Source organism: Perca fluviatilis, chromosome 15, assembly GCF_010015445.1.
Source record: "Perca fluviatilis chromosome 15, GENO_Pfluv_1.0, whole genome shotgun sequence".
NCBI lineage: Eukaryota > Metazoa > Chordata > Actinopteri > Perciformes > Percidae > Perca > Perca fluviatilis.
In genome coordinates, this window is record NC_053126.1 from 19,336,335 (window position 1) to 19,361,547 (window position 25,213).

The 25,213-nt window shown below is 41.1% G+C and overlaps 1 protein-coding gene across 4 annotated transcripts in view; it reads left to right on the forward strand.

Annotated features, from left to right (window-relative positions):
- Nucleotides 1-25,213, forward strand: part of znf385c (zinc finger protein 385C) — a 137,862-nt gene that overhangs the window by 45,664 nt on the left and 66,985 nt on the right. For all 4 annotated transcript variants that reach the window (XM_039825107.1, XM_039825108.1, XM_039825106.1 and 1 more), the window contains one exon: nucleotides 956-1,285. In XM_039825107.1, coding sequence (XP_039681041.1) covers nucleotides 958-1,285 — 328 coding nt within the window. In that variant the 5' untranslated portion in view covers nucleotides 956-957. The remainder of the gene's footprint in view (nucleotides 1-955; nucleotides 1,286-25,213) is intronic.

A 25,213-nucleotide genomic window follows, 5' to 3' on the forward strand; every position in this document is an offset into this window, starting at 1 on the left:
GGCTCTAGTTTTCACAAGTAAAGTAACGTATGTACAGCTAGTTGTACAAACACAGGAGATGGTAGATGTGTTAAGCTCCTACATACTTGTATATTTTATGCAGTTGCTGTTGAATCTGTAATTCCGTCATTCTAGTTTGAACATTGTCAGCAGACATGAGCTGTTCCATAAGCCCTAGACTCCCAGTTGTTTTCATGTTTGCTGATCTGATTCAGGCACTGCTTGGCTGAGATCCTTCAGAGAGGCAGTGCAGCTACTGCTGCAGGATTTTGGCTTGCAGGGGTGCACAGACAGTAACCAGGCATGCAGTCATCATAAGTGAAGCATCTTGACAGAGGGCCCTCACTGGTCCTCAGAGAGCCACGCTGCAGCACTCTGTCTCCCCCAAGTGGTGCGTAATTACAACCCAGGACCTCCACCGCTTGGACTTCCTACTGTACAGTGTGATCATGTACACATTTGTTCCCAGTCTGTCTTTCGTTTCCTGATGTCTTCATGAGTGGTTGTATACAGTGCAGGTGTCACTTTGTTCTGAGTGTGCTGACAAGCATGACTTACATCAGACAGGTACGAGCTCAGATTCCACACACTTCTCGACGAAGCTTTGGAACCAGGGGTATTTTTGCCCATGTCCTCTGTGGCTATCAGGTTTTAACAGGCTGGCTTTGTTTGCTGGGTGAGCCAGGCCATGCCAGACTGGGGAAAATGATACCTCCATCCACAGGAGACCGGACACACGGCCTCACTCTGTTCCATGCTGTGTTGCACATGCTAACACTTGGGCGCTTCAGAAAGGGAGGGAGCATCATGAGTCATTTGTACACTGAAAAGATTTTGAGCATGGAGTGGTCTGGTCTGGTCTGTAAAGTGAACCTCTAAACGATATTGGTCTTTCCTCTTGTTCACAATGTTTTCCATTCTTTTGTATTCATCCTATCCTCTTCTTCTATCACAGGTATGAAACGTCCATTCAGCCCGTCAGCTCTGCCGAACACTGAGCCGGACAGGAGAGGGTTTGGCGCTGGGCTCCGACTGCATATGGACGGCGAGCCTTGCTCTGACACCCAGGATGAGGGTGCAGTACCAGATGAGCAGTCACCAGGGGGCACCCTGCCTTCTGTACTCTGCAGACCAAAAAGGGAGAGAAAGCAGCGGAGCTACACATTGTGTGAGGTCTGCAACATCCAACTCAACTCAGCCGCACAGGCCCAGATCCACTACAACGGCAAATCCCACCAGAAGAGACTCAAGCAGATCAGCAATGGCAAGATGCCAAGTAACACAGGTAGGCTTGGAGCGTTGCTCGACTGACCACGATGCTTGTTTATTGTTGCAAAATAAGATGTAAATGCAGAACATGAGATAAAGTGCTCTGCCTCTGGATTTTGTAACCTTGTCTAGCACAATAGGGCCATTCAGATTTATAGAATCCCACACACTGTTTACAGCATCTGTCACTAACCTCTGTGTGCCCATCCCCCCTACATGTATTCAATAGAAGTTTAACGAATTCAATTCTATTTGCTAAAATGTATTCAGATAAAGCCTCGGGCTCAGGACACACACACACACACACACACATACAAGTGTAGCAGAGCTGAGTGAAGTCAGCAAGTGAGAAGTTAATTAAGTGCTGGTTGCGTTTGATGGTTGTGTTCCTGGGAGTGATGCGGCTGGAGTGAAGTTGGACAGACAAAAAAAACAGTTCACAAAAAAATAAAAAAATAAAAAGCACATGATTAACAATTTGGAAACCCAGTTTGAGATCAAATGGCCCTATGAGTAGATCATGTGTAGTGACAGGTCGACTGAAGACTGAGGGGTCACAGTTGATTGTGTCTCAGCATGGCAGGTTTTGGAACTGGAAGACATCTGTCCAAAATTACCAATCACATGGCCTACAGAAATGCACACTGTCAAGACTCAGACATGTGACTGTTTACATCTTGTGCACAGTGCACAAGCACATGCCCCAGTCACACCCCTCTTCCTCTATAGAAGTAGAAGCATACGTTACCCTTGAGAGCTCCCCCTGCAGGCCCCCCTTTTCAATTACTACCTACTCTCCCTTGTCACCTTCAATAAACACCCACCTCATGAGCTGCTTCGATCATCACGGAGCTTGTCTAATGTTATTACTCACTTAAGAACAAACCCTACACAAGTCAGGGAACTGGTCCTCAGTCCAACAGGGCAAACAATTTTTATACCTCCACCTTCATTATCATTCCCACAAGAATTACAAACATCCGAGGACGTCGTCACTCCCCTGGCCACAGAAGACGAGGAGTCAACTATGGTAATCTTTGTTGCCTTGACGGTTCAAATGATCGAATAGGATCAGCGAGGGCTGTGGATACAATCCCTATCAAATTCGCATTGTTGAATGTGCAATCACTTTCGAACAAAACATTCATTTTAAATGACTTCTTTCTATCACGTGATGTAGACTTTTTATTTGTCAGGGAAACTTGGCAGCATGTTGGTGATCTAAACCCTTTCACTGATTTCTTCCCCAGTGATTGTGACTTTTTTAGTTCTCCCAGATCCAGTGGCAGGGGTGGGGGTTTAGCGACAATCTTCAAAAATCACTATAAATGCTGTCAATTGCCAGTTAATAAGTACACTAGTTTTGAGGTGTAAGCGTTTAAGGTTGATGTGTCCTGCCCACTAATTTGTGCACTGGTGTATAGACCCCCAAAGTACAATAAGGAGTTTCTATATCAGAGTTTGTGCCCAACTCGGATAAGATTTTTGTATCCTTAGTTATTTTAATATCCATGTCTGTTGTCCATCAAAGCCTTTAGTTGGCCAGTTTCTACAACGTGTGGACTCATTCAATCTGACTCAGTCTGTAACTGGTCCCACACACAAACATGGTCATATACTGGATCTTGTTTTATCATTAGGTTTTCCTGTTTTAAATATTGAGCTGGATGTTGCTAGTCTATCTGACCATAAACCTGTGATAGCCCTACAGAGATAACCTCCACCTCTCTGTCTACAGATGAGGTAGTTACTCAGTTTAATACCACTGTCATAGATGTTCTTGATATTGTTGCCCCTTTTAAACTGAAGCAACCCAAAGTCAAAGCCCAACCTTGGCTTAACAGTGAGACTCGTGCCCTTAGACAAAAAGGTAGAAAAGCAGAAAGGAAATGGAAAAAAGATAAACTGCAGGTGTCCTATGAGATACTAAGAGATCACCAGGTATCCTACCAATGCCTTTTCAAAGCATCTAAAGCAAAGCATTTTTCTGATATCATAGCTAAAAATGCACATAGCCCTAAAATTTTGTTTTGTGCAATAAATACTGCACTAAATCATGCTATTGCACTCCCTGATGGTACGTTTGAAATCACAGAACAATTTTTGAGCTTTTTTATTAACAAGGTTGACACTATCAAATTGACTTGACTTGACTTGACTAACAACCAACAGGGCTTGGTAGATCATTTGGTTGGATGCATGTGTGTTTATATCTGTGCTGTTATGTGTGTCTTTAGTCTGTGTTTCTGAAAGAGCTTCCCAATATTTGAACCAGCACTATCTGAAAAAGGCATTCTGGGACATCAGGGTAAAAATCTTTCAAAGCAAGTGAAATAATCTCAACCCAGCGGTAGATCTAAATGGTTAAATGTCAAGCCTTGAAAAGATATTTCTGAGGTAACACCTGGCCTGATGATTTCAACAGTTTTTTTACAAATGTTTTTATTGAATTTTTATTGCAATTAGAACTTTTAACACCCATCCCAGCCCACAACAACATTTCTCTCTTAATCTCTAGTACTATAACAGCTAAAAAACAAAAAGCAAATTATATGATAGTATCACATGTACAGAATTAAACAGAAAACAGAAAACAGTGGCACCTCCAGCAAAGCCATTATACGTACAAATACAAAAACAAACAAGAATTGCACCTCTGCTGTCACCCTACAAGACATGTCTCCGTCTCAGTCCTTTCCCCTTCTGGGGTTCATGGTTACCCTCTGTAGTAGCTCCCCTATGTCTCCTTTTTTTATAAACTTGTCAAATGGTTTTTGCCATATTCTTGATCCAAGCACCGATTGTAGGTGCCTCCATTTTCTTCCAGATGAGAGCTATAGTCCTTTTTGCCTCTAGTATAGCAAAATCAATACATTTATATTCTTGGGGTTTCAGATTTAGATTGGTTGGATACAGGTGCAACAGTATCATCTTAGGGTCAAGTGGAATGTTCACAGACAAGATGAACATAGGTTTTTTGATCACCTCCCTCCAGAATGTTTAAATTTTGACACAGACACAGTGCATAAATGTTCCTTTTGCTTCATTGCATTTAAAACAAAGGTTAGGTAAATTACTGTTGTATTTAATTTGACAGGAGTTGTTTATGTCTTTAAATTAGTGTTTGCTATTTGTTTCTGAGATGCGTCACAGGTCTCCTTCCAATCATTTTCCGAAATGTCCTCTTTTAAGTCAGCCCTCCGTGTCTCAAGTCTGATTATCAATGTTTCTTTAGAGCCAGATGCAGTTATATACTGTATTGATGAGATCAAACCCCTCTAATTGCAATTGTTTGTCATAATTTCTTCTACGGATGAGTGTGCAGGAATCCAGAATGATTTCAACGGTTACATTTAGAGTCAATGTACCCTTGAGGATGGCACTTAACCACCAACTGCTCCAACATAGCTGCTCAGGTGACAACAGCAGGGAGCAGTTTCTATGATACTCAAATCATGTATATCTATCTTTTGTAGCATCTGAAGCAGGTCTTAAAAGAGCAAAACTGTTCTGTGAATTAATAATGGATAAAGACATTAAGTCAATTTTTAAAAATTATCTGTAGCTGATGTCTGACAAATGCAGTAGGGAGATCTATTTGTAAAACCCATTGTAGTGCTACTTTAACAGTTGCATAATAAAATATACATTATTTTTCTCCTAAATTGATTATAACTCATTACATACTTTTTACATACATGCATTTCAGTGTTTGTAAGGTGAAGCAGATCTGTTCTCAGTGTTCTTTGTTCAAAACTGGCTGGGTTTATTTTTTATTAGCACTTTTCTTAGTATTTTTTATGGATTTCCTTGTTGGGAAGCTATTATATTACAACTGTCATACCCATGGAGAAAGGCAGTGTGGGTTTCCAACCTAACCTAAGATGACCTAACTCTGTTATGATTTGATACTATAAATAAAATTGAAAATTTAATTGAAAAGATGGATTGGATGTGACTGGTGTCACACTGTTTCACTGTTCTCTTAGTAGAAGGAATTACTGAATTACAGTAAGTAAGAACACTTTAATTCATGTGCTTAAGATCACACTGTCATCTTGTTGTGAAGACATGAAACCAGAGATTTTTGAACATGCTGACATTTGATTGACATATGACGAACTTCTCACACACATGTCCAACATACTTAACATCAAATTTGCAGTAATGTTAAGAGTCTATCTTCTGTTGCCGATGATTCTTCCTATGATTGCTGAATCCAGGTTTTGTCATTGATATACTTTTGTGCAGGAGTATGAAATATTGATTTATATGCAGAACCTAAGGAATTTGTTTTGCAGCTGTTATGACAGTTTATCAAATCACTATTTTAGTCGTGCTTCATCGGACAATAGACACAAAAAAATATGCAATGACAATACATGGCTCTATGGATGCAGAAAGTTAACGATCACAGAGGAGAGGAACATGTCATCAACATTGATTGTCAAAAGTGTGAATGTAGGATTTAATTGTTTGTCAAGCAAGAAGAGGAAAACAAAGAACATTTAAACATTTTTGTCAATGTGGGCAGCCAGCAACACTTTTAAATTTGTTCAGAAAATGCAACTGTTGACAGAAAACGTTTAACAGGAACAGTGTTTTCAGATTAATCTCCATTAGTGCGGTCACAGCCTGAGATCAGCGCAAAATAATTCAGCTCATTCTGAGCTGAAAATTGTGTTTCAACACACAAAGTGCTTAGGTCCTACTTTTTGGTGAGAACTTCTTCACCCAGAAAACACCCATTAGACTAGTATGTCTGAGGGTTTGAATGCTTATGGGTCTATGGGAAAATGGATAGATGTATTTGTCTTTATGTGTGCATGTGTGTCTGCATGGATGCATGCATGTTTTGTCTATGAAAAATAATAACATACAAACCTTGAAAAGGTGTTATCATTTTCACAAACAAGACACAATTTTGTATTCATTCATACACACACACACACACACACACACACACATGCACCCACACACACACATCCACAGCAAGGCCCTGGCACTGTTGGATTTAATTGGCCCTTATCAGTGGCTGTTTACCTGATTCAGCGTGTTCAGTCTACAACAGAGGCAGCCGGTGAGATGGAGCTGTCAGACTGGCTGTTCAGCCTAGCCAATCAGTGATTGTTGCGATTTTATACAGTAACTCCTTAATTTTCAACTCCACCTTTTTTTTATTTTTTTTTTTATTCCACAAACAAAAGACTACAGACTGACCATATCAGTTCAAAGCAAAGCAAAAACTTTTCCAGTTCCAGATTCACAGTGGTGGTAAAACGGTGGGCTACTTTGTTTAGTTTTTGCCTCCTCTAGGCTCGGTCTTTGGGTTTTCTTTTTGGATTACAAACTGTAATCAGTTATTTCATCTCACTGAAGTTCAGAACAAACTGTCGGATTGGTGTAAGATCTGGTCTTTTCTGTGTGTTCAAGTGCAACTATTAGACATGAGCGATGCTAATTGTTTGTCATGCTGCCTTTGTTGTTACTAGCTTTTCGAGTTGCTTACTGTAGGTGCAGCAGAGTGGCAAGAATGGAACAACTTAATAAATGTGTGTGTGCGTGCGTTCATGTGTGTGCGTGCGTGCGTGTGGCGCATGGGCTTGCTGACTGTTGTGTTGTGCAGATTCTCTCTGACATGCAGTCACAATCACACAGCCTTATCTCTGCTCACCTTCTGCTGACTCCCTCAGGCAGCCAGCCCTGCTGTGTCCTCAGCTTCACCACAGCTTGTCTGCTCTGTGTGTGTGTGTGTGTGTGTGTGTGTGTGTGTGTGTGTGTGTGTGTGTGTGTGTGTGTGTGTGTGTGTGTGTGTGTGTGTGTGTGTGTGTGTGTGTGTGTGTGTGTGTGTGTGTGTGTGCGTGTGTGCATCCTGCATGTCTGGATCAGATATTTTTAGAATTCTTAAATGTTGCAGAGTCTATAACTTTGCTGTGGAAACATAAATACATGCTTCAGTGCCTTTGTGTTTATGTCATATATATCCATAAGGCATCTGTGCCTTATGGATATATATGTTTATAGATTTCATGAATAAAGAATTATTAAAAGAAAGTGTGTGTGTGTGTGTGTGTGTGTGTGTGTGTGTGTGTGTGTGTGTGTGTTACTCCAAGCGAATGGTCTCCATGTCGGCGTGCGTTTCCTGCCCTCTTTGCTTCACTGAGCTGACAGTGGGTTCAGGCTCTTTTTTTCTCCCTCTCCTGTCTCCCCTCTTCCCTCTCCCTTTTTCATCTCTCCCTCCTGGCATGGATGCTGGACATGTGGCGGAACCAGTCCCACTAAAAGACGAATGTGTCACTGATTAAGTGATTTCACTGTGTTATCAGGAAGAGTAATATGTACTGAAGCTTGCTGACAGATCAGGATGGAAAGAAGAAGTTCAGATGTTTGGGTGACAATGTGACATTAGGTGTTATGCAGTTTATGCCTGTTTTTTTTAATCCTAATGTTTCATAACGAGTGATATTAAAAATTCACTGTGCCAGTCTTTTTTATACAAGCATTTTAAAATCAAGAAGGCAATGATATATTAATGTTAAAACAAAATTGTTGCTTCTTTAATGGAATGGTTAAGGTGTGGCCAAAGGAGAAAAAAATCCAACATAAATTGGGTGTTTTTCCATCAACTATAGGCTGAAGCAAATAGATTTCCTCAAGACAGAATAAAGCTACTTAAGAAAAAACAAAACAAATCCATAAGAAATTTTTTACGTTGTCATGGTTCTTGTGCGGCTGCTAATGCTGGCTATATTTCATCCTGTCCAAAAAGAAAAACAATCACAGTACTTGCAATATATCAATGCCTTAGACACTTTTGAACCAGAGCAAAAACTGTTGATGGAGAGATATTTTACAGATTTATTTGTATTTAATATGCTTACATCACTTGCATAATTTCCTCACTAATAAAAAAAAACCCTTCCAACTCAAGCGCTGAGAAATGGTATTGAAGACCTTTGTAATTCTGTTAATCATTAGTTTTTATAGAAATACAAGGAGAAGAGTCTAGGTGATATGGGTGACTCATTGTTTGAGTCTTGCTCACAATCTGAGCTCAAGCTCGAATTGCAGAGAGGAATTAAGTCCGGATGCTAGTCCTTTTCTACTTTTCTCATTACATTTTACCCTCCCAGCACGATCAATGTCAGTGCGTCCTATGTGTGATGTGAAGCTGCAGTGCATCCTAACGCATGTATGTAAGACATGTATGTATAAGACGATACACTTTAAAGGACTTGTGGTGTGTTTGTATTCAGGCTTCTTTATTTCCATCCCTTCTTTCACGAGGCTATGTCTGTGAAGTTTGATTGTTGTTGAATGTGTTATTGCAAGCATGGCTTTTATATCATCCACAGTCCTACAGATTTTATATTTTGACGCATTTAGTTGACACAACCTGAAACATGCATACTGTTGTTAAAGTGATGGTTCGGAGTAATTTCACCCTAGGGTCCTTTTTTACCATGACCTCGAGCCAAACAACCCCCCAGAAGCTTTTTTCACCTGGATCGAACATTGGGAGAGTTAGCGTTATCAGCTGAATAGCTTAGTGCAGGCACTAATGGATCCAACTGTGTATTTCGTAAATTAACCCACTAATAATGCCCAAAACTATACCAAACTTCTACAGTAGTACAAATAGGTTATGTACTCATAAAACGATGGATTGGAAAGTAAGACGAGCTTAGGGACGTCTACAAATTACAACACCGAAAAGAGATGCAACAAAAATATTTATTAATTTAACTTATTTTTTAAAAGTAAGTCCTGTAGTACAAATAGCAAGAAAGAAGTTAACTTTTGAGGTAAGTTTGGAGGCACTAAATCATTTAATCATTAAATTCATAAATATTTTTGTTTTATCTCTTTTCGGTGTTGTAATTTGTAGACGTCCCTAAGCACTCCTTACTGCCGGTAGCAGCAGAGAGCAGAAGCCAGCAGGCAAGTGTTATTTAAATAAACTACTGGTGTACTTACAAACTTTCCAATCCATCGTTTTATGAGTACATAACCTGTCTGTACTACTGTAGAAGTTTGGTATCATTTTGGGCATTATGAGTGGGGTAACTGAAATACACAGTTGGATCCATTAGCGCCTGCACTAAGCTATTCAGCTGATAACGCTAACTCTCCCAATGTTCGATCCAGGTGAAAAAAGCTTCTGGGGGGTTACTTGGCTCGAGGTCATGGTAAAAAGGACCATAGGGTGAAATTACTCCGAACCATCACTTTAACTAGTAGGCACATGTGTGATGGTGCATATGAGCATGAAACCCCATTTACTTCCTCTCTCCTCCAGTGTTGCAGTTCTCAGTTGGAATAGTGGGATGCCTCGGACTTCCTCTGACTCACCAATGTGAAGCAAGGAGCCCAGTCCTCTGAGGGAGACGGGCCTTAACCCTTGTGTGGTCCTTCGGGTCCCAGTGACCCGAAGGACAACACAAGGATTATGTACTTCCCTTTACTTTGTTGAGAATTGCTCTCTAAACCCTGTTTCTTGTAAAGTAAGTAAGTAAAGTTTATTTCTAGAACACATTAAAACACAGTTTAAGCTGACCAAAATGCTGTACAAACAAGAACTAAGATGCTGTATTAACCCTTGTTTTGAGAGCAATTCTCAACAAAGTAAACGGAAGTGCATAATCCTTGTGTTGTCCTTCGGGTCACTGGGACCCGAAGGACAACACAAGGGTTAATCCCTCATAATAAGCATTGTTAAAGTGATGGTTCGGAGTAATTTACCCTAGGGTCCTTTGCACCATGACCTCGAGCCAAACACCCCCCCAGAAGCTTTTTTCACCTGGGTCTAACACTGGGCGAGTTAGCGTAGAGTAGCGTTAGCCGCTGAGTAGCTTAGCGCGGGGCTAATGGACCCATGTTTGTATCTCTTAAATGACCCCACTAATAATGCCCGAAATGATACCAAAGGTCTACACTAGTATATATAGGTTATGCTCTCATAAAACGATGGATTGGAAAGTTTGTAAGTACACCAGAAGTTTATGAACACTTGCCTGCTCTCTTCTGCTCTCTGTTGCTGTTGCTGCTGCTGCTGCTGCTACCTGCAGTTAGACGAGTGCTTAGGGCCGTCTATAAATTACTACACCGAAAAGAGATACAACAAAAATATGTATTCATTTAATGATTAAATAAGGTAATGTCTCCAAACTTACCTCATTTATTACTTGTCTCCTGCTAGTTATATTACAGCACTTACTTTAAAAAATAAGTTAAATTAAAAAATATTTTTGTTGCATCTCTTTTCGGTGTTGTAATTTGTAGATGTCCCTAAGCACTCGTCTCACAGCAGCAACAACAACAGCAGAGAGCAGAAGCCAGCAGGCAAGTGTTATTTACATAAACTTCTGGTGTACTTACAAACTTTCCAATCCATCGTTTTATGAGTGCATAACCTATATATACCAGTGTAGACCTTTGGTATTATTTCTGGCATTATTAGTGGGGTCATTTAAAAGATACAAACGTTAGTCCATTAGCCCGCTCAGCATATTCAGCGGCTAACGCTACTCTACGCTAACTCGCCCAATGTTAGACCCAGGTGAAAAAAGCTTCTGGGGGGATGTTTGGCTCGAGGTCATGGTGCAAAGGACCCTAGGGTGAATTACTCCGAACCATCATTTTAATTATGGCCAAAGTCACAGCTAGACACACCAAAATATGGACGGCCAATTAAAACATACCAGGCCCCTGACAGAAATGCGTTATGCACGTGCGCTCACACACTCATACTCACTCTTACGAACATACACATGTGCTGCTATAAAAATAATCCTCCTTTTCAGAACAGATGATCAAATGATGGAAGGTTGTGGAGTGAGAGAGAGAGAGGGCAGGGGAAAGGAATGGAGAGAGTGGACAGCAGCCTGGCCTGATATAACCCAACAGTTAATCTATAAATCCAACCGTCTGACAACACCCTGTGTGTGGTTGTTTGTATTTATGGTTGTGTTAATCTTCCTTAGCTTTGTGAGGAAGCATAAATGTGTCATGTGTGGATGTGTTTTCTGTGAGACCAGAAAGCGAGAGGAGGAGGGAGAGAGCATTTACATTTGTTTGTTTTTTTCATCGTTCTCCATATCTCATATTCCTTTGATTTGTTTGATTTTTGTTGTTTGTGTGTGTGCATGGTTGTGTAATGTGAGCCTCCTCCTCATGGTTAGTCTCTTCATCATGGTCCCTGTCTGACTCTATCTCTCTGGCTCTGTTTTAATAAAGCGTGAGGAATTGGATTAAAGGCTAGGATTTTGTGCTTGAATGCATTTGCACATTTGCATTTTATTTTTGTGCTGCCTTGCCGTTTTCCTATTTATTTCCCCAGCGGAGGGAAATTATTTCTATGTCTAATTACAGAAAACACTTGCTTCCTCTCTGTCATTTTGGAAAATATTAAAACTACAGAAAACAATAGTAAATTATTAAAACTATTATAATAACAAAAATATGCTTTAAATGAATGCAAACATGTACATATAATTTAAATCACGATGAGGATGTATAGGAGATTGCAGTGACCTATTTTCTATCTGTTAACCATACTCCCAAACCATTCTAAATAATTTTTGTAAAAAACCCTTTCTTTTGTCTTTTTTCTGGTTTTGGCATTGAAATGCAATTTGGCTGTGGAGTCCTGCACTTTGTTCCTACCCTTCCACCTCCGATCCCCCCATTCGCTGTCCTTCTCTCTCCTTCCTCTGTGCTTCGCCCCAGGGTGCACCCCTCTGTGTGACGGCAGTTCAAACTCTGGAAAAAGGTCGGGGGCATACGGGGTCGACACATAGGGCCCAGTGGAGCGAGAAACATGAAGAACGGCACTTATAAGGCCACGGGGAGAGGGGCGCATCTCTGAGAAATCATCCGATGTCTGTGTTTACCCGGGTTCTGACAGGTCGACCAGCTCTGTCTGTGGATAAGGCCAAACGAATCTCACTATGACCCTTATCTCGCCTGTCTGATACGCAAACCCATATTGCCACAGCTGCCGCAGACATATCTGCTAAATGAATTTAACTGTTTGCCAGTTTGCTAAATGTCAGAAAATATCATTCAGTTCAGCAGTATTTTGTCAATTTGGTCACCTAGCATGACCCTGTCTATCTCACTCACTGTTGTGTTCATTCCCTCTCACTGTGTCCTTTTTATTCTCAATCAGCAAATAGAGTTTTACTTATTGGACTTTTTATTGGCACAAATGTGTTCAGTGTTGGTGTGTACGTCATAGAATTTTTTTTTTCTGTTCCTCCAACACACACTGAACATCAGTAGATATAGTGTACATTTGATATAAAAACAACAAAGGTTCAATGTTACCTGAGGAGCCTCTCTTTCTCTTTTACCCTCTTTCTCTCTTGGCCAATTTTGCCCTCTTCTCCCAGTGGCTCATTGTAAAAAGGCCCATGAAAGGCTTTCTTTCTGGGCACAGGCAAGTTCTTTTAACCCCACCTCATCTCGCCTCCACCTTAGCCATCCTCTGATGCCCATCATTACAGGCCTTTAGAGGGGCAAAATGAGCAGAGTGACTTATTACCAGCTGTGTCCAGGGACAGGGATGGAGTTTAAAAGAGGGAGAAGGTAGGCAGGAATTAAAGGTAGATAGAAAGTGATGAAGCAGGTAAGGGAGAGGAAGAAGGAAGTTCAAAAAGTGGAAGGATCACATCGGCGAGATAGAGAGAAGGGTTTAAGATTAGAAAGGAGATTGAGAGGCTGGCTTGAATAGAGAGAGTGGTGGGTGTGTGAGAAAGAGCGAGCTAGAAGCAGACATAGACAAACACTGTCATTTACCGAGCGAGGCAGAGCTGTCCACTAATGGACACATGATATATGGCCCCTGAAAGTTTGGTCTGCCTGATAGTTCCCCAAAGTTCAGACCTACCTCCTATCCTTCACATCACTGCCTTGCCAACGGAAACAATGCACTATGGGTTGCCAGCTCTGCAGAGGGTCATTGAGTTTTTTTGACTGTCAGCTTTGGGACGTTGGAGCATCATGTTTTGTAATTTGATCTAATCTCATGAGAACCCTTGTATCACATTGAATGAGTGGAATCAGCAGCAAAGTAGTCTGACAGTGTAGGAGCGTTTGCTAGTGTGTGGACCTCCAGAGACCCTCGCTCTGTCTTACACAAAACTGAAGCAGACAAGCTTTAGTAAACAGATGTAAACAAGGTGGAATGGGATGAGAATGAAAGTGGGAGGAGGGCACGTATGGTGCACTAACAAACACAGAAATAGACATCTCACTGGTGTTGTTGACACAAGCTTTTCGCCTACACCAGCAAAGGAAAACACACTCACATTCACGTGCCTTTATTTTACACTGACAAACAACGATATTTTTCACATCTGTGTTTGTACCGAACTAAGTGTTAACTGTTTATGCTGTTGGATACATAGGCATGCAATGCAGTAGGGAAGCCAAATGCATGTCTAACAAATAGTTTTAAGCAAATTTGTGTCATATGTAAATATTAGTAAATTTAAGCTGATGTTAGTTAAAAGAATAGGCAGGTTTATTTGTAATACACTGTTTAAACACAGGTGCAACTCAAAGTAATTTACATAAGGAAAAAACATGAATTAGAACAGCATTTAAATTCAGTTTTTTAATTTACTGTAAATATTTTATTTACAGTTATTAAAGAAAAGGAAAAAAAGGTATTTTAGGAAATATCAGAAATGTTCCTCTCAGCCTGCCGGAGAGGCGTGTCCATGTCTGTGTTTGTTTGTTAGTGGTATTGAAGCACCACACCAGCATCTAAATGGACTGAAGCTACGTTTAAATGCTGGTTGATGTGCTGCAGCTGATGTTAGCAGTGCACCTTTCTCTAGTGAATGTTTGTTTGACAAGATGTGTGATTGTTTCATGTTTGTGAGTTAAATAAGAATGATACTTTAGCAGGATGGCTAATGTGGATTGTTGTTCATAGTCTGTGGCTCTTGTATAGTAACTATCTACGTAGATGGAGAACTAATTGTATTCCGACAAATTAATGCAAAGATAGGGGCTGCCATCTCTTTTTCTCAAAGGAAAACACAGGAAATGTGATTTACAGAGCAGATATGTATGTGTAGCAGAATAAAAAGTTGGATTTCGGAACACAACTAAGAGGAAAGATTTAACTACAATACAATTAATTAAAGCAGTCAGTATCTTTTTATTTATATAATTTCTCTCAGATAATTTCTCAATTTCTTCAACATACAACCCCTAATATCCTACACAACTAATTTGAAAAAGGAAACCCCCAAAAACCTCTTAAACAGGAAAATAAATATAATAATAAATATTTAAGTAAATAATAAAAATGGACAAAAATAAAAGTTTATGCTTAAGTTATTCCAAATCTAATATGGAAAAGAATAAAATGCACGTTATCAAATGCACAGGAAGCAACAAGAGTGATTAAAAGGGGAAACACTCAAACTTTCCTGGCAGATTTTGGATTCAATGCCTAATGATGATCTAAATCACGGCACAGGATGTGATGTTTCTAAGGACAGGACTGAATTTGAACCTGTTTGTGTCCCAACATTCATTGCCCACCTGACTTCTTAGCTGCTGTACTATAGTAGGTATGCCAGTTCTTAGAGGTTTTATGCAAATACACTCCCTGGTGAGCATGGCCAAAGAGAAACTACAGCTCCTGACTCTCACACACAAACATGCAAACACACACACACACACACACACACACACACACACACACACACACACACACACACACACACACACACACACACACACACACACACACACACACACACACACACACACACACACACACACACACACACAATGCCATTTAGAGAGCAAGTGAGGCAACTCATGATTTTCATTGTTATTCATGTATTAATTTATTCGGTCATGGCAGATGTGAAACAGGGCTGTAATATGCAGATGTGGGTTTGTTTCTCGATGGGAATTTTCCGGTCCACTGCCTCTAGCTGCCACTAATAATAAAGACAGGCAAGGAAGGTGGAGGAGGAAATGGGGAGGAGAGATAGAAAGTAATGGGAGTTAGAGAGAGAGAAGGTTGGAGTTGTCAAGTTGCCTCCAGTCATACACTAGCTCTCAAACAACTCACCACCCTCTCCCACACACACACAAACTCAGACACAAACATGCAAGCAGTGACCAGGTGTTAGACGTGATCTAGCTGTGAATGAGCTTGTCCTTGACATGAAGGTGAGCATGTAGAGTTGTCCTCTCTATTGTTGACAAGACGCCTGAGAAGCTGCAGGCTGTTGCTCCTCTGTCTTTAGATCAGCAGTAGAAGCTGATTTTAAACTGGCTACGGTTAATATTAGAACACCTTAAGATACAAGGGAAACTGCTTTTTAAATCTGCTACTCACTGGACAATTAAAACTCAAGATGTGGGTTGAAATAAAACCACTTTTTGACCCTCATCTACATCAGACTTTATTCCTCAGCTCATAAAGAAAACTAATATCTCTATTGTGCAGCTGCTAAAAAGCTAATGCATTTTTATGTGCTGCTTTTATTGAAATGCTCACTGTGACTAGTGCAATCTTGGTAAGAAAATAAGCAGTTGAACTGCTCGAGACATAAATAGCCAAGGACTGTAAGACATCCCGTAGGCAAGTGGCTGTGAGACATGTTGTTTTCTGTGTGTGTTGTTGTGGTGTGGCACCGGGGTTATTTCCTGCGGGAGGGTCATAGGCGGGGAACATTGCCATGCCGGGGGACTAACGATGTCAAAGACGAGATGCTAACAGGCAGCGAATGATTCACTCTATTTTCTGTTAACCCCCTCCTGTCTGCGTGATTTAGGTGGAATGAAGCTTAAGGAGAGGAAGGAAAAGAGGCCCTGGAAGAGTTCATATAGAGATGGATGAAAGACAAAGCCAATCACACAGTAAAATAACTCAGATGATGAGCTATTTAGAATTAATGAGGGACATGACGTGACTGCAAAAGAAACTTCGGATGCACATACAGTATGCTGTTACTGTCAACTAAGAAACTTCAAAACAGATATATAACCATCATGTAAATCCACAAGGAAAATAAAATGCTCACAAAAGTATTAATGTATTACTATTAATACTACCAAAAGGATAGACAATAAAATACTAACTTCATTAAAAAGAAATCTGATTACAATTACAATACAGTTTCTCACCAAAACACTTTGTGTGTCCTTGAGGTCTAAAAAAACATGTTGAATGCATTTCCTTCCTCATAAAACATATGCAAAGCTGATTTTTTTTAAAGTTTATTATCCGTGTTCGCAAGCTAGCATTCTTTTTCTTCAGTGTTGGGGCATTAGTAGGTTCCTTTGTGCAGTATCACTGCCAACTGTCGATCAGTAAAATAACGAGAAACAAAAAGACAATTTACAAGTATAGATGTATTACCAGCTAAATATATTTAGAGCGTCAAAAGTAAATGTACTCATAATGCATTAGACTGACCAATGTTGAGTTATATTCTCATATTATATTATTGGATAATTATTACTGATGCTTACACATGCAAGAAGCATTTTAATGTTGCAGCTGTTTTTTGTATTAATCTGCAAAGTAACTATTAACTAAAGCTGTCAGACAATTGTTGTGAAATAAAAACAAAATACTTCCCTCTGAAATATAATAGGGTAGAAGTATACTGTGCCAGACAATGGTAATGATCAAGTACCTCCAAATTGTATTTGTAAATGGACTTGCTTCATTCCACCGCTGCTATAAACACAAAGCTCACAGCATCCATCATGCATGCTGACGCCTTGTTCCCCTCTGATTTGTAGACACACGCATGGCTATCTGGAGCTGAAGCCCACAGGCATGCACCCAGGCCAGAGTCCAAGCTGTATCAAATCAGTGCAGTCTTCACCAGAGGCCAAATCTGTAGCGTATAATTAGCTTTTAATCAGCACCCTCATTCAGGCGAGCAGTAAAGATTAGCCCAGCTTGGGCTCTGCTTAAAATAAGCATTCATAAATGCGTGTGAAAGCCTCTGACCCATCGCATCCAATCATACACACACAATACCAAGCTCCCTCCTCGCTGTCCTCTCTCTTCTCTCTTTCCCTGCTCATGCCTGTAAAGCTCCTCTTTATTCCCCCCCTTTCCCTCTCTTGTCTCTTCTCTGAATTTGTTAAAGTTTTCTTGGGATGTTAGTCTGCCCATGCTCATTTTTACAGGATATGTCCACAACCGCTGCTGTTGAAATACAGTTCCTTGTTGGCCGATGTATAAGGGCACGGGGACACATCTACACGCAAGTCTATACATAACACAACAAGCCTGACCTTCATGACACCTTCTGTGCTGGAGGGTCTATTTGGATAATCCAATATGGAGAATTTAAAGTGAGTGTCTTTTATAAAAAAAATAAATAAAAAAAATAAAAATAAAAAGCTGCTGGGGTTCGAGAGCGTAACATTTTAGATGAGCTTGTCTCGTCTAATCCCTGCCTCTCTGGGGTGAGCCGCAGCATTTATGCCAGTAATGAAGTGCAGTGAGATGAAAGCCTTTTTAATGGGATTTAGTTAAACTGGGACACAAACCAGAAAGTCAGTGAGAGAGGAGGAAAACACTTCATCATCATCACAGCCAACGTCATTGTTATTTCTGCTCTCATGCATGACTGGCTTGCATGCTGTGAGTGAATATATGTGTCACCTCTTTTTGCTATTGGCTATGATAAATGTCAATCACAGACATCCTGTTGTAAAATCATATTGCTCCTGTGGTTTTTGATTTGGATGATCTGGAAGAAACCACTGTCACACACATACACACACACACACAGCACATCACAGCTTTATTAAAAGACCAAGAAACCCAAAAAGGTACATAACGTTTTCACAAAAATACATAAGTGTTGCTGTTCTAAAGTGGAAATATCGGGACTTTTGGGCTAATTATAGCTAGATTTGGATGTCATGACTAATTGCCCCATGTGGGAATTAAGTCTGTGGTCTGAGCCTGTTGCAGTTGACAGTTGGGACATAAATCAAACAATGTAATGTCCAAAGATTCAAATATTTTGCCCTCTAGACCAGTTGTCGCCAGTTGTTCCAGTTTGAATGTGCCTGTCAGAGTTAAGTCTGGAATTGTGACAATTTCTTTCACTGAGGAGCAGGAGAAATAACATAAAAAGCCTGAAAACTGAAAAAGTGTCCAATTGTGAGAGAATTGCTTTCTAATCCATTTGATCTGGGTTCCAGTGCAGAAAAACTGCTGAGGTGAGGTTTACCTTGGTCTCGCAGTTCACTGACCTTCAGCCCTTTGCAGAGTTACAAACTTCTTGAACACATCGCTCCAACGCACCATTACACCTTAATTTGCATTTTTCCTTAGTTTCTTCAGTCTTTCTACACAATATGCAGTGTAAATCCGCAAATGTATATTTCTATTTTGGTTAGATACTAAAACATTAATGTTTTGCCAGATTTTGGGGGATTGCCTATGCAGACCTTTGTAGTCTCCATGATGTATTTAATGTATTTACCTTTCTCACTATCTAGAATAAAAAAACATCCGTGTTGGGGGTTATGTGTGGGACGCCTGGGCTCAATATATTTTTTTTAGTATTCTTCAGGTCAGTTCCCAGCTTTAGATGTGTCACACTCTGCACCCTCTGACAGTGTAGACAAAGCAAAATGGGATTTGCATACCAGGAAACAAATCACTGTGAACGGCTGTTGCAGTAAAGCGTTCAGCCTGTGAGAGCCAGTGTGTGTGACCAGTGGTAAGTCAAGCTCGCTCCAGCCAGCCAGCGATCCTGCTGCTGCTGTGATGAGTTTGGCTCATGACCTCCTCTGGGCCACGCTGCCATACTGGCCCCCTGCTTATTGTTCTGTCAACAGCATCTGTTGGGCCTGATAACAGGATTAGACTAGCCCCCTATAGGCCTGCTGGAGCTAGCCTGGATTAGCCAGCAAAGCCTATGTTTCCATATATATATATGTGTGTGTGTGTGTGTGTGTGTGTGTGTGTGTGTGTGTGTGTGTGTGTGTGTGTGTGTGTGTGTGTGTGTGTGTGTGTTTTATTAACTCAGAGTCAATCCCTTCTATCCTGTCAGAGAACTTACACCACAGCAAAAGAGGTCTGAAACCAGCTCTTATGCTTTCTCTCATACAGCATATAAAACCTGATTTCATTTTTCCCACCACATTCTTACTATTATCAACATACTTTCCAGATCTCTTATGGCACAGAGAGCCTATGGTTGTGTCTCATTTCATAGGGGTATGCTTTCACCCCTACCCCTTACCACTCTGTTTCGAGGGACAAGGGTTAGGGGTAAGACAAAGGGGTATAGGGGTAAGGGGAAGGGGTAAGACAGAGAAATGAGATTCAGCCTATACATTATGGGTTCACTGCCAGGATGGACATTTGTATTAAGAATGGGCTCTCAAGTGCAAAGTAAATCGAGCATTATCATCCCGACCGATGCATTGAAGGCCGTGTCAAGGTTCGGTAGTGTGTTGTTCATGAATATAACATGTTTCTCTCATCCTGGTTTTCCAGGTAATAAACCGTTTCCCTGGTCAGAGAAACAGACATACTAATAAATCCCTGGATTAGAATCCCACGAAAAGTAAAGCAGCATGATAATAATCTCTTTCAAACCATGGTCTTGTTTGTTGTGGCGCTTTCCAGAGTAATCTATCAGAAAATCGGTATAAAAGACAGGCCAACAATAGCTCTGAACGTCTGGGAGACAAACACACACACACACACACACACACACACACACACACACACACACACACACACACACACACACACACACACACACACACACACACAGGTCGATAATGGCCTTGGCACCCTGTAGGGATGTGAGAGGCACACAGGAAGGGCACAATCCCAGAATACACAGTGGAAATCTCACAGGAGCATGGCAACAACGTCCCCAGCCTCCTCGACTTCCCCCTGGGATACACAAATCCCACTTCCCACTCCCTATGTTATTCCCCACTGAGAATATACCTGCCAAAGTGGTCGTGTTCCTGTGACATTCCTGCCAAGCCCTGCACAGGCTGATCTGTTTGGTTCTGCTTTACCCAGGAATTGGTCCGTTTTTGGGGATTAAAAGAGGAAGAAAGGTTCTCAGTTGCATGTGAGACCTGGTTTACTGTGTGTTTTTCCCATGTCTGTGTGTTTCTGTGTCAAATAAAACAGGTGAGACCTTTGGTGGAAAAATCATAACAGAGTAGTGACTGTTAAAGAGAAGCTGAAGAGAAGAGTAAATGAAGTTGTTGTCCATCACGTAGCACTCCCCATCCTTTCTTCTCTGATCTGTCTCTCGAATCTGCATCCCACTCTACTTCCAGAGCCGTAATCAAGGAAAGGACTTCCAGCTGCTTAAAAGATGAAGCAATTGTGCGGCTTCATGTCATGACACACTATCATACCCACAGTTTTTGCTCTCCCTTACCACCATTTCTCTCCCTTCTCGAACATTGCCATGAAAATGATTTTGAGTAATTTCTCAGAAATGCGTCTTTTCCTGTTTCCTCTTCCATCCCGCCTTGTCAAGAGCCGCATTTAAATGGCTGGCAGATGCCACGCTGCAGTGTGGTGATTGTGGCGTGTACAGTGTGTCACTGCGACTCGCTGTCATGCTGCACCGTTCATTTCCCACCAGTCAGATTTATCAGACACTCGTCAGAAGAGGCCACTGGTCACTGTGCCTTCATCTCATGCTTCATAACTGAAGCAGAGCTGAGCAATGAGCCTGAGAAGTTGGTGGAGAGAGGTAGTTTTAATCTCTCCTTGCCTTCCAATCTCCCTCAGGCCAACTGGTCACTCTTTACATTCTCAGTGCACTGTTTTTCACAATATACAGCACAGACTATCTTTTAATTTATAAAACATCAATACTTTAATAAAAAATGCTCAGTGTGTACACTCTGAGTTCACAAACACTTTCAGGTCAAAGCCCCCCGAATAAGTACACATAAGCCATGTATTATTGATTTGATTCTGTCTGATGTATCCCCATCTGAAAACGTTGTTGGGAATATCCTTTCATTCTTTTCAAGTATGGGCAGGAAGGGGAAAGAAAAACCTCCTCCCCAAATGACCCTATAAGGCCTATTTCCAGGTTATATATGGCCACCAACGAGGACTAATAATCAAGTGTGTATGTTTAGGTTTAGGTTAAAATCATTGGCTACCGAGCTAAGTATCTTAGCCAGACACTTCTGTAGGTCACAATGTACGTCCAGTGACAACATTTAGTTCAATGCAGGAAGTATCTGACTTTCATGCAGAAGACCGGAGTTTGAGGCCCATTCCAGACTTGTTATCACAACCCTTTTCCTAACTAGGGGTTTTAGTTGCCTAAACATAATCATAGTTCAAATCGTTTTACATGTTTATGGTATTTTAATACTTTCATTGTTTGTGGTTTGCATTGTTATGTGTGTGTGTGTGTGTGTGTGTGTTTTTTCCTATTGAGTTGTATGTATTTGAACAGTATCGAGGTCCATCTCTATAGCTTAGGCCAGGGGTCTAGGCACAGTGAATCCATAAACTTACCTGTATCTGTGGATGGCTACCATAGTGGCTACCTTACCTACAGGCCAGTAAGCCTATCATTACTGTTGTTGAGGGTTTTTTTTTTTTTTTTTTTTTACGAATAGGCCGATATATCTTTGCTAATAATATGTTGGATTCATGGTAATGTCTATTTTCAGACATGTTTAAATTTTTTGGAGAAAAATAACACAAATATGGTGGCCCCCCTGCAATGACTCTGAGGACCCCCTAGGGGACCTCCTGTTGAAGATCTCTGGCTTAGGCTATTTAAATGCTATGGTTTGTAGCATTGGACAATCCTATGTACATGTCCCTATTTGAGTAAGGCTGGGAATCGTTTAAAATAAATTGCCATATCAGCACCAATTCCAGTATCCTTAAAGTGATACCAAAACCATTCATACTTCATTTGATACCTTTCTTTCCTACTTCATTTGATACCCATCATGTAAATGGAAGCATTTAGTTGGGTAAAATGCCACCATCACTCCTTCCTTTGCAAATGATTGTTGCACAGTGTTTTTTTAAAGTGTTCAAAAACGTTTTGGAGAAATCATGGCCCGCTGAACTGCCAACTCCGTGAAATACACCGCGCTCGGCTTCACCACACCACAGACTTTATGGGTTGTATCTGCTGCGTTAGCGGGCCAATCACATGACACATTAAAGCGAAGAATGCTTGCGTGATTGGCTGCGAGCAAAACCATACAAATTGTGTTTTTTTTTCTAGATCTTGGTAAAAAAAGGATCAAATACAGGTATTGTTTGACTGGAGAAGTTTCAATACTACTTGGTGGGTTATTTTGGTTGATTCCTTACAGGTATCAAGTGTCGATATCCAGCCCTATTTATTAGTAAATGTTATTTAAATAAATTAAAAGGATTAACAGTGTATGAAAAGATCGATGGATGGCTGGACAGATGGATAGATTGAGTTGTGGCTCGCCTACATATGAAAATAAGGATGTTTTTGTCCACAGCCTGAGGGCGCGAAAGGCACTAAGAGGACAGAGAGTGAAAACTAATCAATATAAACACTCCAACATCACTATCTTACTCCCTCTCTTCGAACCAATTAATCAATAATAGTGAATTAAAGGGGTGATAGAATGCAAAATCGATTTTACCTTGTCATAGTTGAATAACGACGTTTGGTGGGTAAATAGGACATACATAGAACCTCAAAATGAATGGCCGTTTTACGAAAATTGATGGCTAATTGCAAATTTTGTCTAACTGTGTGTTGGAATTCAGCGGCCGGTGCTGCCTGGGGTACTGCCCCGCCGCCCGGCCTGTTCTCTTTCACAGACCTCGGCCCGCTGTGAGCTAAATGGAGCTCCGTCACGACCGGCAGCCCACGGTGCTCGATACCCGTGCAAAGTCACTGTTTCTAGGTTACTGGACTACCAAACAGAGCTCCAGGGCCTGCAGCTCCCCTCTTCCTGCTAAATGGCCGATGTGTGTGAGTGAGAGCGCTGTCAGAGAGCTTGTTACGCCCGCAATCTCTTACCACAGGTTCCAGTTAATCTTATAATGGATATGTGTGTTGAGTTACTTAAACAAACGATCGGGGAAATAAACGCCTTTTGTCCGCGAGTCTCATTGATAGAGCCCGCGGCTGGATGGAGCTCTATCAATGAGAGCTAGCTAGTCTCCTCCTAGACCTCTGAAATTCACAAAAATGCATTAAATTGAAATCGGACAAAAGTTTTAGCTAAGCTTTGTAAGGCAAAAACTGTCAAACTGTAAATATACTCTAGTTATGCCCAAAGTGTAGCTAACTAGCTGCAAGCTTTACCCATAGAATTGAAGAGACACTAGCAGCTAACAAAACCCCTCATATTCACAAAAATGCATTAAATTGAAATTGGACACAACTGTTAGCTTTATAAGACCTTGGGGTAGCTCTAATATAACTGGCGTGACGAAATTCAAACTGTAAATATACTATAGTTATCCAGCAGCTGGCAGCCGGCCAGCTCCGCGGAGCACTGAGCCCCGGTAGTCCATTTACCCAGAAACGGTGACTTTACCCTGGGTATGGAGCCAAGCAGGCTCCCGCTTTCTCTTCAGACTGTCTGGAGCTTATGAAGTCCGACACGTCTTACCAAATTTGCTATTAGCCATCAATTTTCGTAAAACGGCCCATATTTGAGCTTTATATAGTTGATTTCTCGCATAAAAAAGTCTCAGAAGTGAATTTAATAAGAAAATACCAGACAAACGTCTCCAATGTATGTGTGAGTGGTTGCTCAACCAATCACCGCGCAGCTCATCTAAATATTCATGAGCTTACCATATTTGGAAGAAAAGCTCTTTTTACAAATAGGGCCATATTCACAGGGTAGTTAAGGGCCCATAAAATAGCAAGCGGGCAATTTTCAGCCCAACCAATGTTACATACCCTATTAAGAGACCTTAAGGAACAGTGTGAAATACCCTATATAATCAGTGAGTTGAGTATTTACATACATAGTGTGCTGCGAGAGGGAGAGAGCTGTAAGGGCAAGAGAGCTTCAGACGCTCTGTTTTGCTACTTTGAACAAAAAGGTGCCTTTTCCCTGTGCCTGCTCATCATCCCCCGCCCCCTGACAGAGCTTGTCTATCTGTCTATTGTCTCGCCATCACATTGACTCCCTGCCACTGCCTCTATCTATTATTCGTACTCTTCTGTTTGTCAGTCTCTCCTGCGCTTTCTTCCTCTCCACACTGTTAGCCTGTTTCTGTCAAACAGTTTCTTATTCAGTGTCTTCTCGTCGGCCCCCGCTCTTTACCCTAACACTTGTTCTGTCTCATTTTAACAGGCATTTTATCATATATAACCATGTCTGTCTCCACGCGTGCGCACACCCCAGGCGTGTGTCAGTCCCGGATCTTCTTGATGATGAGTTCACATGGGCACACACACAGGTTCATGTCAGCATGCACTCACAGTTACACACACACACACACACACACACACACACACACACACACACACACACACACACACACACACACACACACACACACACACAGATGGTGTACAGGTGTAAGATGTGACATAGTCCAGATAACAGGCCATTGCATCCTCCAATCCACATCGCAATTTGAAACCGACTCGGCTAGGTTCCAGTGACACAGCTTATTCTCTCACTGCCTCTCAATGTCTATGCCTTTGTGGCTCTATAGTTTATTTATTTATTTGTCCTTCCTCGGGTATATTTGATTTGTGTCTATCTGCTAGTGGGCCTTGTGCTGTCCATAGTGATAGTCGGTCATATTTTGTCTATTTTTTGACCCGTAGCAAGGCAACTAGACAGTCTGCACCATCCAAACATTAAAAATGACTTGTGCTTTTATTGGTTTTGTTTGAAAGCCTACAATTATCAAATAATAATGTTTGTAATAACAGTCATAACTCACAAT